The sequence below is a fragment of the Falco rusticolus genome, chromosome W (assembly GCF_015220075.1).
Source record: "Falco rusticolus isolate bFalRus1 chromosome W, bFalRus1.pri, whole genome shotgun sequence".
Lineage (NCBI taxonomy): Eukaryota > Metazoa > Chordata > Aves > Falconiformes > Falconidae > Falco > Falco rusticolus.
Window position 1 is genome coordinate 21,040,389 of NC_051209.1, and position 12,511 is coordinate 21,052,899.

Consider the following 12,511-nt stretch of genomic DNA (forward strand, 5'->3'; position numbering starts at 1 on the left):
CGGAATCCCACATGCAGTTCTGGGCTCCCCAGTGCAAGAGAGACATGGACATACCCGAGAGCATTCAATGAAAGGCCACAAAGATGATGGACTGGAGCCTCTCTCCTATGAGGAAAGGCTGAGAGAGCTGGGATTGTTTAGCCTAGAGAGGAGAAGGCTTGGGAGGGGATCTAATTAACGTATTTAAATACCTGAAGGGAGGGTACAAAGAGGATAGAGTCAGGCTCTTTTCAGTGGTGCCCAGTGACAGAACCAGAGGCAATAAGCACAAACAGAAACACAGGAGGTTCCCTCTGAACATCAGGAAACACTTGTTTTGTTTTGTTACTGTAAGAGTGACTGAGCACTGGCACAGATTGCCCAGGGAACTTGTGGAATCTCCCTCCTTGGAGATATTCAAAAGCTGTCTGGACATGGACCTGGGCAACTGGCTCCAGGTGGCCCTGCTTGAGCAGGTGGGTTGGACCAGATGATCTCCAGAGGTCCCTTCCAACCTCAGCCATTCTGTGATGTTTCACGTTGAATAATTTTTTACTAAAGTAGTTAAAAAGTAATCCACATTTTTACATCAATACCTCCTCCACGTAGTCATGGCCTACTGGCTGGACATCACTTTGCAAAGCAGCAAGAGTTGTAGGAGTCACTGGTTCAGCTGCTGTGTCTGATTTTACTTCGTTCGTTTGTACTGTAGCAGCAGTTGTTGTTTTAACACTTTCAGCTGATTTAATTTCTTCCAGTTTACTTCCTGTTGTCTGAAGCTTATTACCACCTACAAATAAAAAAAGTAAAATCATTAACTTTCATAAAATGAGAATATGATTACACATGATGTGAAAACTGAAGACTATTTGCAATGTTCTGGCTAAAGCATTATCAGACTTTTAAAATTAATTAAAACTAACATATTTTAAATACAATTAAAGTTTTTTTTAAAAAAGTTTAACAAAAAGTTATTTAAACACCTAATTTTTTATTTTAGCAAGAAGCAATATTGCAACTATATAAAGCAAAAGTTTATCATTCATTTTCATGCACTGAATGGGAACAACTCGGCAAATATATTTTAATTGTCTTCCTCTTTTTTTTTTTTTTTTTTTGTCATCAGATATTTTTTTGTTAGTGGATCCAAAAAAAAAAGTACTTCAAAACCTTATAATGTTTGTAGTAACAAAGGTAGTATAATCTCAGTGTTGCAATTGCATAGGTCTTTCCTTCAAGAGTAGGATAGCTTATTGAACGACTGCTTCCTGTCTCTACCTGTCTGTCATGCTTATTTCATGTTTCCACTGTTAAGATTTCTAGCGTTACAAGGGTGTTTCAGTTGCCCAGTTATCAACTGCTAATCTACTGCAGGTTGCCTTAACAGCCCAGGCTGTAAACTGAAATTAGGACCGACTGGACTATAAACTGCAATACTCCAACAACTACTACATAAGAAACCAAAGGTGGGAGAAGCCTCCAAGAGAGGTCAGGTGGAGACAACAGAGCAGAAAACACCATGAACTGTGAAGCCAAACTTTTATATATATTCTTATTTTCACCTATCATTAATTCTCTTAAACACAACAGTTACACATAAAAGTTAACTAAATACATTTGTATTTGTTGCACTAAAATCTTAAAAAAATATATATAGAATAGGTTAGGCTTTAAAATAAAGACTGACTTCTGTACTTGCCAACAAAGTTTATTTTCGGTGTAGATATTTTCTTTACAGCTATATTAGCAGGGGTTGAAGATGTTTTGTTGTTGGACACTGCATTAAGTGGTGCATTTGCCGTGGGAGTAAGAATTTTCACTGCAGAGGATGCAACAGAGGAGTTCACAGTGCTGCCGCTAGTTAATATATTCGAAGCAGAGACAGTTGGTTTAGAAGCAGATATGGATGTTGAGGAAGTAGCTTGGGTAACCACATTTGGTTCAGTTGAAGGAATGGGTTTGCCAAGCTTTGTGTGCAACTTGACTACCTGTAAGAATAAAGAGAAATTCATAATATGATCTTCCTGGGATAACTATAAAAAATGAACTTGTTATAGGTTACGGAAGCTTTAACAGAAGCATCAATATTGCTAAAATATATATATATAAATCAATATAACTAAAAAGTTATTGCTTCTTTACAAAAAGTGATCGGGGGGACAGGTGGATGGACACGACACACGGACAGACATGTAAAAGTTCTTGTCATCTGTAACAAGGAAATACTTAATAGTTATCTCAGATTGCTTATTTCCATTAGAAATTCAGATATTTACTCCAAAAGCTGCATAGACAAGAACAGAAAGCCAATAAACTCACAAGCCAGTAAAACTCAAGGAAACATTTTGCTCAAACTTTCAACCTTACTGTTTTGTTGCCTGGTTGCTTTTTATTCTACCCCCAAAAATTGTAGTACATTGAACTATTGTGGTTCCAAATAATATTTGTAAATAAGAGTTATTTAATTCAGATTCAACATCACTGTCTCTTTTGATCATTACATTTTAAGAGTATTTTTATTAATAAACTTTCTAGGTTACTTCGTAAAACAGTAGATATTCCTCAAAGGGGTTTTTGGGGGGTTTTGGGGTTTTTTGTTTGTTTGGGGGTTTGTTTGTTGGTTTTTTTAAAGCACATCTGCAGAGACTGTTAAGGAGGATGCAAGAGGCATATTTCAGAGCTCTTTAGTATTTCACAGAAAGTAAAGAGGTACATGCTTATTCTTAGAAGTAATAAGCAGAGGCCTTTTCACAATATGCTTGAGACAGAATACTTCTTTTTGGTGACAGCTGATCATCACCTGAAAAAGCAAAATGCATGTAAGTCTGTAAGAAAAAACCATGCAAAATGAAAACTAAAGATTGAGTTTGAAAGTAGCTGGAAAAAAAACCACCCAAAACCAAAAAAAACCCTCAAACAAATCTGCTAGACATGCCTTTAATGCAAACACATATACACAATCACGATATGAACACAACTGTATACACACATCTTAGGGTTTTGTTAGTTTTTAAGCATGTTCCCCGTCAGAATACAGACATATTAATGCCACATAATACTATAAATTTAAGTTCAAGCAACTCTTCAGAATTACTTTTTTCCAGTAGAATTCACAAGATACTTCAGCATACCAAAGAAATAGAGTCCTTTGAGATTTCATTTTTACACTGATGACAACCTAAATTAGCATTAGTTAGTGCCTATCTATAAGGAAGAGAAAGCGACATCCAAATATATAAAGATAATATATACCTATGGAGTTACTGGGCACAACCCAAAAATTTAATGGCTCAACTTCATTAATGAAAAAAAGAACACTAGGAAAGTCTATCTAAATTATAATTTTTGTTCTTGTACTAACAAAAAATAATATTGGGAAAATTGTCTTAAATTTGCTATATTTATGTTAATAGGAATGATGTTATTGATGCCACTTCGTACAGTGTTCTGAGATACAAAGAGCTATAAAAGCTGAATATTAATACTTGTATCTGTTACTGACATTAACCTTTCCAGAGTTATGAGGAAAATCTGTAATATCTAATCACACATTCTACACAGCCATTCCGTTCACTATTATATGGTCAAATTTAAAACACTGGTCCACAGGGGTTCACAGTACAGTCCGCAGTCTTTATTCCACAATGTCTACCTAACTGCACCCAGACAGTAGGGAAAGTATGCTTACCAAAACTCTTCCAAACACAGACATTATAAAGTCTACTACAGGACATTGGTATATGGGAGCAAGGAACAGTTTTCCTTGCAAGAAATACCAAAAAGTGATGCGTAATAGTCCTGTCCTTTGGCACTGACTCAGCTTACAGTGTTTCAAAGTGCACTGAGAGTTTCTCAGCACCAGACAAATAAGAAAAATGTCAAGAAAAGTCTTGAAAAGAGTTAGGGGGCACAAGCATGCTACTGGATGTCCTCATTGATGCTTTCCCCATCTTACTCTATACCTTCTTCCTACAATTTACATACTTTCCCCAATATATCCTCTTCTCATTGATGCAGTGGCAATATTTTTCCCCCTTGCTCCCAACAAGGCCTTTCTAATAGTGAGCTTAAAGATAAGTTTGAAACAAAACCAGAACTAAATGTCTTTAAACAAAATAATTCAAATTATATTGTTTCTGCATATTTTCTCCTCTCTTAGATGAGAAAAAATTATGGGAAGAAATATACGACTGACTTGTATAATAAGGACAAGAGAAAGTTCTTACTTTCTGATGCTTGGCTCCACGAATATGGGCAGCATAAGCATCTGCCCCTGTACAAGACACATCACAAAGCTCACAACGCAACTGATTCTGAGTTCCACGAACAGAAGTGCTGCTGTTATTGGTGTTCTGGGAAGCTTTTAATGCTGCTTCTTTCTTTTTGTGTTTCTGGCCTTCTAAGTGTTCTTTATAAGTCTGTTTAAATAAACAATACACACACAATAACCTGTCTTCGTACTGCTTGTTCATCACTCGTGAATACGTGTAATATAGAACATAGCACAGAACATATGCTTTGTATGAGAAAATACTTCCTACATCAAACATTTCTTCCATATGACATGCTCTAAGGAATAAGCAGGCCACTTTAAGACCAAGGAATTTTCTTCACCGCCAGGATTCCACTTTTAGGTAATACAATATGGTCTTTTCTCTTCTACCTTCTCACTTCCTCAATCAAGTACTGGTCAACAGATATTACCATTGAAAGCTTAACAAGACCAGAAAACTGCATCTCTGTTGCAGTTTCCTGCACTGCATTAAATTGTTCTTGATTTTTAATTTTCCTTAAACTGCAAAACCACAGTTATTATATGTATCCAGAGAATAAAAAAAAATAAATTCAAAAGAAGGTAATGCATAAATAAAGCTGTGCTGAAAATGAAATGCAGAAGTTGCTATTTGTTCCTATACCAACAGTGGCAAACTACAGAGCAGACAGGGTAGGAAATAATGACAAATTTGCCTAAAGAGTAAGAACTGTTTCACCAGACACAAGCACTCTACATGAATTGATATCTACTTTTTATGCACTTGTACCCACCGTGAAACTAAACTGAGATGCTGGAATACAATGAAGAATAAATTTTCAGGCTTACCATTCACAAAGTTTTGAAAAAAGTATTTTCTAAGAAACTTGCTGTGCTAAAAAAGCAAATCAAATTCAAAGTTTAGAATACTTCTGGAGTCCAAAGCACAGCTGAAGAAGCTTCACTATACAAGCTAAGGGGATCTATCTTTTTGTCTTCTCATAGGACCTCTTTCTATAATAGCACACATTTTCATTTAATTGTAAAACTTTAGTAAAAGTATAGAATCAAGTCTTTAAAAATTAACAAATATTCTTAAAGGGGTCATTTTTTAGCTGAAAATATTACGACTGAAGTATGTAGCAGAATATTGTATTTATATATATATACCTGTGGTCCAGCACAGCTGATCTTACAAACATCACAGTAGTGGATCTGGGGTGGTTTGGGAGGTTGCTTCGGTTTCAGCTGCTTATTTTGGAATGGTGCCTTTTTAGTAAAGGTAGTCCCTGTCCAAGCGGCTGTTGCAGCAGCAGCAGCAGCTGCTGCCACTGCCTGTTTCTGTTGCTGCTGCTGCTGGTAATAGGATGATGCAGCTGAATACACTGCAGCTTCATAGCCAGAATAAGAGGTACCTCAAAGATCAAAATAAAATGTTACATCACTGTACATCATGTATCAATTACAAAATCCCAAAATCCACTAATTCCAAGCATATTGAATACTTGGGGGGGGGGGGGGGCAGGATATAAACAATTTATTGAGATCTTGTGATGCAGTCTGAATTTTTCTTGATGTTTCACAGCCCACAAATACATAGCGTACCACTTGTATCAGGAATATATTTGTTTTTAGACAAATCAAACATAGTTATGTTTCATATATCAAAGCATCCCTAAGGAATACGTGAAATTATGTGAAATTTTCTGTTAAGACCGAGTATGATGTAACAAGATATCTATTGGAGAGACAACAGCAGGGCACAGGCAATTCAGGAGGTTCCTGGAATGCATTGATAACTTCCTTCTCCAAGGAGAGGTGCCATGCTGGACCTTATTCTCGCCAACAAGGAGGGGCTGGTGGGGAATGCAAAGCTCAAAAGCAGCCTTGGCTGCAGTGACCCCAAAATGATGGAAATCAAGATCCTTAGGGTAGCGAGGAGGGCATGCAGCAAGATCACCACCCTGGACTTTAGGAGAGAAGACTGGCCTCTTCAGGGATCTGCTTGGTAGAGTACCATGGGATAAAGCCCTGGAGGGAAGAGGGGCCCAAGAAAGCTGGTTAATGTTCAAAGATCACTTCCTCCAAGCTTAGAAGCGATGAGCGATGCATCCCAACAAAGACAAAGTTGGGCAAAAATGCCAGGAGGCCTGCATGGATGAACAAGGAGCTGCTGGATGAAATCAAACACAAAAAGGAAGCATACAGATGGTGGAAGCAAGGATAGGCAGCCTGGGAGGATTAGAGAGAAACTACCCGAGCAGCCAGGGATTAGGTTAGGAAAGCTAAAGCCCTGACAGAATTAAATCTGGACAGGGATGTCAAGGACAACAAGAAAAGCTTCTATAAGTACATCAGTGATAAAAAGATGACCAGGAAAAATGTGGACCCTCTCCAGAAGGAAACAGGAGACCTGATTACCCAGGACATGGAGAAAGCTGAGGTACTCAATGACTTCTTTGCCTCGGTCTTCACCAGGAAGTACTCCAGCCACACTGCCCAAGTCACAGAAGGCAAAGGCAGGGACTGGGAGAATGAAGAACTGCCCGCTGTTGGAAAAGATCAGGTTTGAGACCATCTAAGGAACCTGAAGGCGCACAAGTCCAGGGCACCTGATGAGATGCATCCACAGGTGCCAAGGGAACTAAGCTAAGCTTCTATCCATCATGTTTGAGAAGTCATGGCAGTCCGGTGAAGTTCCCATGGATTGGAAAAGGGTAAACATAACCCCCATTTTTAAAAAGGGAAAAAAGGAAGACCCGGGAACCTACAGGACAGTCAGTCTCACCTCAGTACCCAGCAAGACCATGGAGCAGATCCTCCTGGAAACTATGCAAAGGCACATGGAAAACAAGGAGGTGACTGGTGACAGCCAACGTGGCTTCACCAAGAGCAAGTCATGCCTGACAAATTTGGTGGCCTTCTACAACGGGGTTACAGTGCTGACGGATGAGGGAAGAGCAACTGACCTCATCTACCTGGGACTTGTGCAAAGCTTTCGACATGGTCCTGCACAACATCCTTGTCTCTAAACCGGAAAGACATGGGTGGACCACTCTGTGGGTAAGGAATTGGCTGGATAGTCACACTCAAAGAATTGCCGTCAACGGCTCAATAGCCAAGTGGAGATTGGTGACAAGTGGATGGAAGGGATACCATGCAGAGGGACCTTGACAAGCTTGAGAGGTGGGCCCATGCAAACCTAGTGAAGTTCAACAAGGCCAAGTGCAAGGTCTTGTACCTGGGTCAGGGCAACCCCAGTATCAATAACAGCTGGGTGGAGAATGGATTGAGAGCAGCCCTGAGGAGGACGACTTGGGGGTGCTGGTGGACAAGAAGCTCAGCATGGCCCAACAATGTGTGCTTGCAGCCCAGAAAGCCAACTGAATCCTGGGCTGCATCAAAAGAAACATGACCAGCAGGTCAAGGGAGGTGATTCTCCCCTTCTATTCTATTCTCATGAGACCTCGCCTGGAGTACTGCGTTCAGCTCTGGAGCTCCCAACATAAGGAAGACATGGACCTGGTGGAGCAAGTCCAGAGGAGAGCCACAAAGATGATCAGAGGGCTGGAGTACCTCTCCTGTGAGGAAAGGCTGAGAGAGTTGGGGTTCTTCAGCCTGGAGAAGAGAAGGCTCTGGGGAGACCTTATAGGAGCCTTCCAGTACCTAAAGGGAGCCTACAAGAAAGATGGGGACAGACTTTTTAGTAGGGCCTGTAGCGACAGGACAAGAGGGAATGGCTTTAAGCTAAAAGAGGGTAGATTTAGATTAGATATAAGGAAGAAATTCGTTACTGTGAGGGTGGTGAGACACTGGAACAGGTTGCCCAGAGAAGCTGTGGATGCCCCCTCCCTGAAAGTGTTCAAGGCCAGGTTGGATGGGGCTTTGAGCAACCTGGGCTAGTGGAAGGTGCCCCTGCCCATGGAAGGGGGGCTGGAACTAGATGATCTTTAAGGTCCCTTCCAACCCAAACCTACAGTTCTATCATTCTAAGTATTTTAATAAAAGATTTATCAAAGGCCATATAGTAAGTAGTCTTCCAGAATCAGATTTACTGTTCAAGTTCCAAAATGAAAAGGAGGACAGATGGGGGGGCGGGGGGTGGGGTGGGGTGGCGTGGTGTAGAAAAGAAAGATAAAAGACAGAATTGCTACTGCTATTACATTCTATTTCACTGATTTAAATTGTTCTAGTACAAAGAAGCTGCTTGCCTGCTAAAACCTCCGCAGCACACCCTGTCTACACACTCCTTGTTTTCTAGTATCAAAGTTGAATAAATCAAGGAAACTGGGCTTTCGCACCTTTGAGCCGGTTTTCCCATAAACTTTCTATATCTACACGTTCAACCATTTTAATCCTCTGATCAGGTTCTGTTTCAAGGAAGTCTTAAAATCCATTTTTAAACAGAAAACAAAACAGAAAGTTCAAGGTAGCTATAATATGCCAGTTGATTACTATCTGGCCATAAAGTTAACATCTTTTCATCTTTAACTACTTTTTGGATTTCTAATGTTTGAAGGAAAGTTATTTTTTATTTAGCACCCATTTTCCTCCCATTTTGGGTCAAGACAACCCAAACTTACAAGATTTATATTGGCGCGCTCCTCTCTGTCACTGCTGTTTGATGGCAGCATGCTCCCAGTTTCCCTGGGTTATATTTGTGTGGATGTTTCGTTATTTTTTCTATCCCCCATCTTTTCTCTCCAAACCTTACAGTAAGTCATAAAACACCATGCACATAATGCCAACACTTTGGATTCTCACATGTAACAAAACAGGCACGTACAAACATCAAACCTCTTTTAAAGATACATCAAAATATTTTGCCATTATTATGATTTAACTGGTTGATACTTCTCAGTAGACTAAGATGCAATTGAACACAAACTGCTAAAATTCTGAGCATTTAAATCCTCTCCTGTAACAACTGCAAAGTTCCCAGCAACTTAATACACAAAATTCTTACCAGAATAAGTAACCGCTGTTGTACTGTACGTTGCACTTTGAGTATAGGATGGAACAACAGTAGCTGCAGCTGCTACTGGCTGCACAGTAGAGGATACCGGATATATAGAAAACGTAGTTGTTGCTGGACTTGGGGTTGCAGGTTTTATAGCTGTCACTTGTCGTGTTTGCTGGGCTTGGGTATACTGAGTTGCCCCTTGGCTATATCCTGCTTTTGGAGCTAATTAGGATAGAAAATAGAAGTGTACGAATACTGACATGCTTTAGTTGAATGAAATGCAAACCATATTAAGTGATACTTAATGATATGCTGGGGAATAAACACATAACAAGTGGGTTTTGTTTTAGTTTGGTTGGGTGGGTTTTTTTTTCCTTTTTGTTTGGTGTTATTTTATTCTGTTTGGTTTTTTGGTTTTGGTTTTTTGGTTCTTTCTACAGTACCTCAGATTTATGTATTTTTAACTGTGCTGCCATGTTTTTAAACAACCTTCTTGTTCAATGGTTTTACTAGTGTACACTAAGCCTAAGAAACATTTAAACTTTCCTATTATCCCTACTTATAGTACAAAAAGTAAATAGGATTTACACATTGTAGCATTCATGATACCAATAATTAAAGTACATGCATTAAGTAACTAAAGAATAAAAAAAAAAAAGTTGTAATCTGAACCCACCACTGACTTTTAAAAGTTTGCCTAGAAGTATGTTTTGAGTGTGTTTAATAACAATCCAGACCTCAAAGATAGTTACTTATGGCAGTGTCACAATAACGTTCAAATTCTAGGTACAGCAAATTTTTCTACACATTGACAGGGATTACATGTGAAAACTAAACTAAAACCAAATCTGGATAATGTGAAATATTTAAAGATATATTTTTAAGGTAGTACGCAGACTGTGTATAATGACAGGAGTTTGAATCATGACACCCACCTGTCTGGTAGTATGATTCAGCTACTGAAGGTTGAGGCTGGGCAGCAGCAGCCACAGCTGCAGCAGTTGCTGTTGGTTGTTGATAGTATTGTTTGCTGTCATAAGCGACAGCTGGGGCGGTAGATCGAACATAAGAATAGGAATCCTAAAAATTCAAAAGAGAAAACCCAGCAAATTTCTCCTTAAATATATATCTGGAGTAATAAAGATCATTAGCAGCAGCAAAGAATTTTCTTCTATTCTACTACATTAGATATTTAAAAAATATTTAGAGACAGTATATACTAATATATGCATTAAAGAAATTAAATTTATGTTTACAGATACTTCAGGCCTGAAGACAACCCTGATGGCCTTTTTCAGACTTAATATAGGAATTAACCTCATGCTATTAAGTCACTTTCCCTTCCAAATTATTTTTGTTACCAAAAAGCAACTATTCTCACTAGTTTTTCATGACAACTGTATCAGATTACATTCCTGTAAAACATGAAGTAAAAAAACACCACAGATTTCCACAAACTACAATAAATTCACAAGTTTACAAACATGAACCTTTACTGGCTTTAAAAATCCCACAAACAACAATACTTTTCTTGGTTATATTTTTTAGAGTATGAAAGTTATACTTTTAAAGCCTTCTTTACTTTTTGGTGTATCAACTATTCCATTGGGGAACCATATCTAGTTTATAAGGGAAAGGTAAGTAGCCCACTCAAAAACTCCAGAACTCAGGAGATGGTTAGCAAGCTTAGAAAGGGAGGGCTTGGAAGGCACTATATGCACGTACATATATTCTCCCATCCTCACCATATTTATGGTAAAGTGCAGAGTTGATCAACTGAGGGGTAGCAAGGCACAAACTACATTAGCCGAAATGTACTAACGTATACGATTTCATTTGATTTCAAAGAAATATAACAATAAACCTCTTTTCCATCCAGCCTGTGTAAAGTAGAATTATTTTTCTTTAGTTTAGGGGACTCTTTTCTGCCTGAATGCATCTAATAATTGACTAGTTTAATGACCTTGTATTTATGAGTAAATGTGCTACTGGAAAGATTCCTACATTTTGATTCATTACCATACATGACAAATTACAAAAGCCATACAAAGGAATTTATAACATAGAGCAACAGTAGTCCTTTTAAACAAACAAAAATACTAATTAGAATCTAGATAATGCCTTGATAAGTTTAGGACTAAAAAAATTAAAGAATTATTACAAGGGACATAGTATTTCAGTGTCTTCTCATAGTAAATGCACATTTTAACTACGGGCCATGCCATAAGAGTTTGGTAACTCTTGCACATAAACACACCAGCCTAGAAATATCCACTAAAGACTGACTAACAAATGCTAATGTAGAAAAAAAGCTGATAAAAATACAAATAAAATTCACATTTCCAATGGGAAACTACCTGGCCATGTAAAATCCCTCATCTTTCTGCATCTAAGCTGTCTGAAACCAATGGGCTAGGGTTACTGATGTACATATATGCTTGCACTGTGTGAATCTGGACAGACAGGGAAAACTGCAATTTCTCACTCTTTCTTAAAAACTGAACAGGAGTAAACACTTATGTTAGATAAGTCCCAAGATAACCACTACAGACTGAAATCTTCCAACTGTAAAACTGATGCAGCACTCTGATTTGTATTGCTAAGTTTCTTTATTCCTGGACTGAAGAGAAATACAAGTCACTGACAGGATGTTGTTTCATATGACATTTAAGCCAGCGTAAGAATGGGAAGTTGTCTGAGGTACCATCACATCTCTCCTCACAGCCCTACACAATCCCACCTTTATCTCTTGCATTGGCATCACAACTGTGCAGAACCAAGGAAATTCTGCAGAAGTCTGTCAAATCTGTGGAAAGATGCTACTTCTTTTTTGGTTGGTTAGTTTTCTGTGGGATCCTTATCCTGAACTGACCCACCCAAATGCTGACAACTGCTAGATTCAATGCAAGGAAGTGTCAAGCAAAGGTCAGGGCTAGACGAAAACAGACAACAGTTCCCTTTTGTAGAAGCTTGTAGCCACACAAGATTAGGCAGTGGTCTCACAAAGGATACCCAAAACCTACTCAAAGGGTAGTTCCTCTCCTAGGGTAATCTTCTATCCTCTTACATTTGGTACTAGGGCTCCTGTGGCACCCAGAAATCTGACAAAGGAACTATATCTCCCACTGAAAAAAATTATTGGAACAGTTTTTTCATCTAAATCAGTTCCATGACCCAGTTTACCACATGCCACTTGAACATTTAGGCTAGCTGAGACAAATATTTCAGCAGAGGTTCACAAAATCATTTGGAGATAAATGTCAATTCATTGCTTACTGTGTGGACATCTAAATCTTAGCTCCTGCAGTACTACTGCT

At 38.7% G+C, this 12,511-nt stretch overlaps 1 protein-coding gene across 7 annotated transcripts in view; it reads right to left on the reverse strand.

Moving 5' to 3' along the window:
- Positions 1-12,511, reverse strand: part of LOC119140659 (zinc finger RNA-binding protein) — a 46,380-nt gene that overhangs the window by 19,541 nt on the left and 14,328 nt on the right. For 5 of the 7 annotated variants that reach the window (XM_037372166.1, XM_037372169.1, XM_037372173.1 and 2 more), the window contains exons 4-9: positions 10,130-10,274; positions 9,198-9,416; positions 5,402-5,646; positions 4,206-4,397; positions 1,667-1,967; positions 576-769 (exon numbers count right to left, since the gene is read on the reverse strand). In XM_037372166.1, coding sequence (XP_037228063.1) covers positions 576-769; positions 1,667-1,967; positions 4,206-4,397; positions 5,402-5,646; positions 9,198-9,416; positions 10,130-10,274 — 1,296 coding nt within the window. The remainder of the gene's footprint in view (positions 1-575; positions 770-1,666; positions 1,968-4,205; positions 4,398-5,401; positions 5,647-9,197; positions 9,417-10,129; positions 10,275-12,511) is intronic. The other 2 variants (XM_037372167.1, XM_037372168.1) reach the window with 2 other exon arrangements.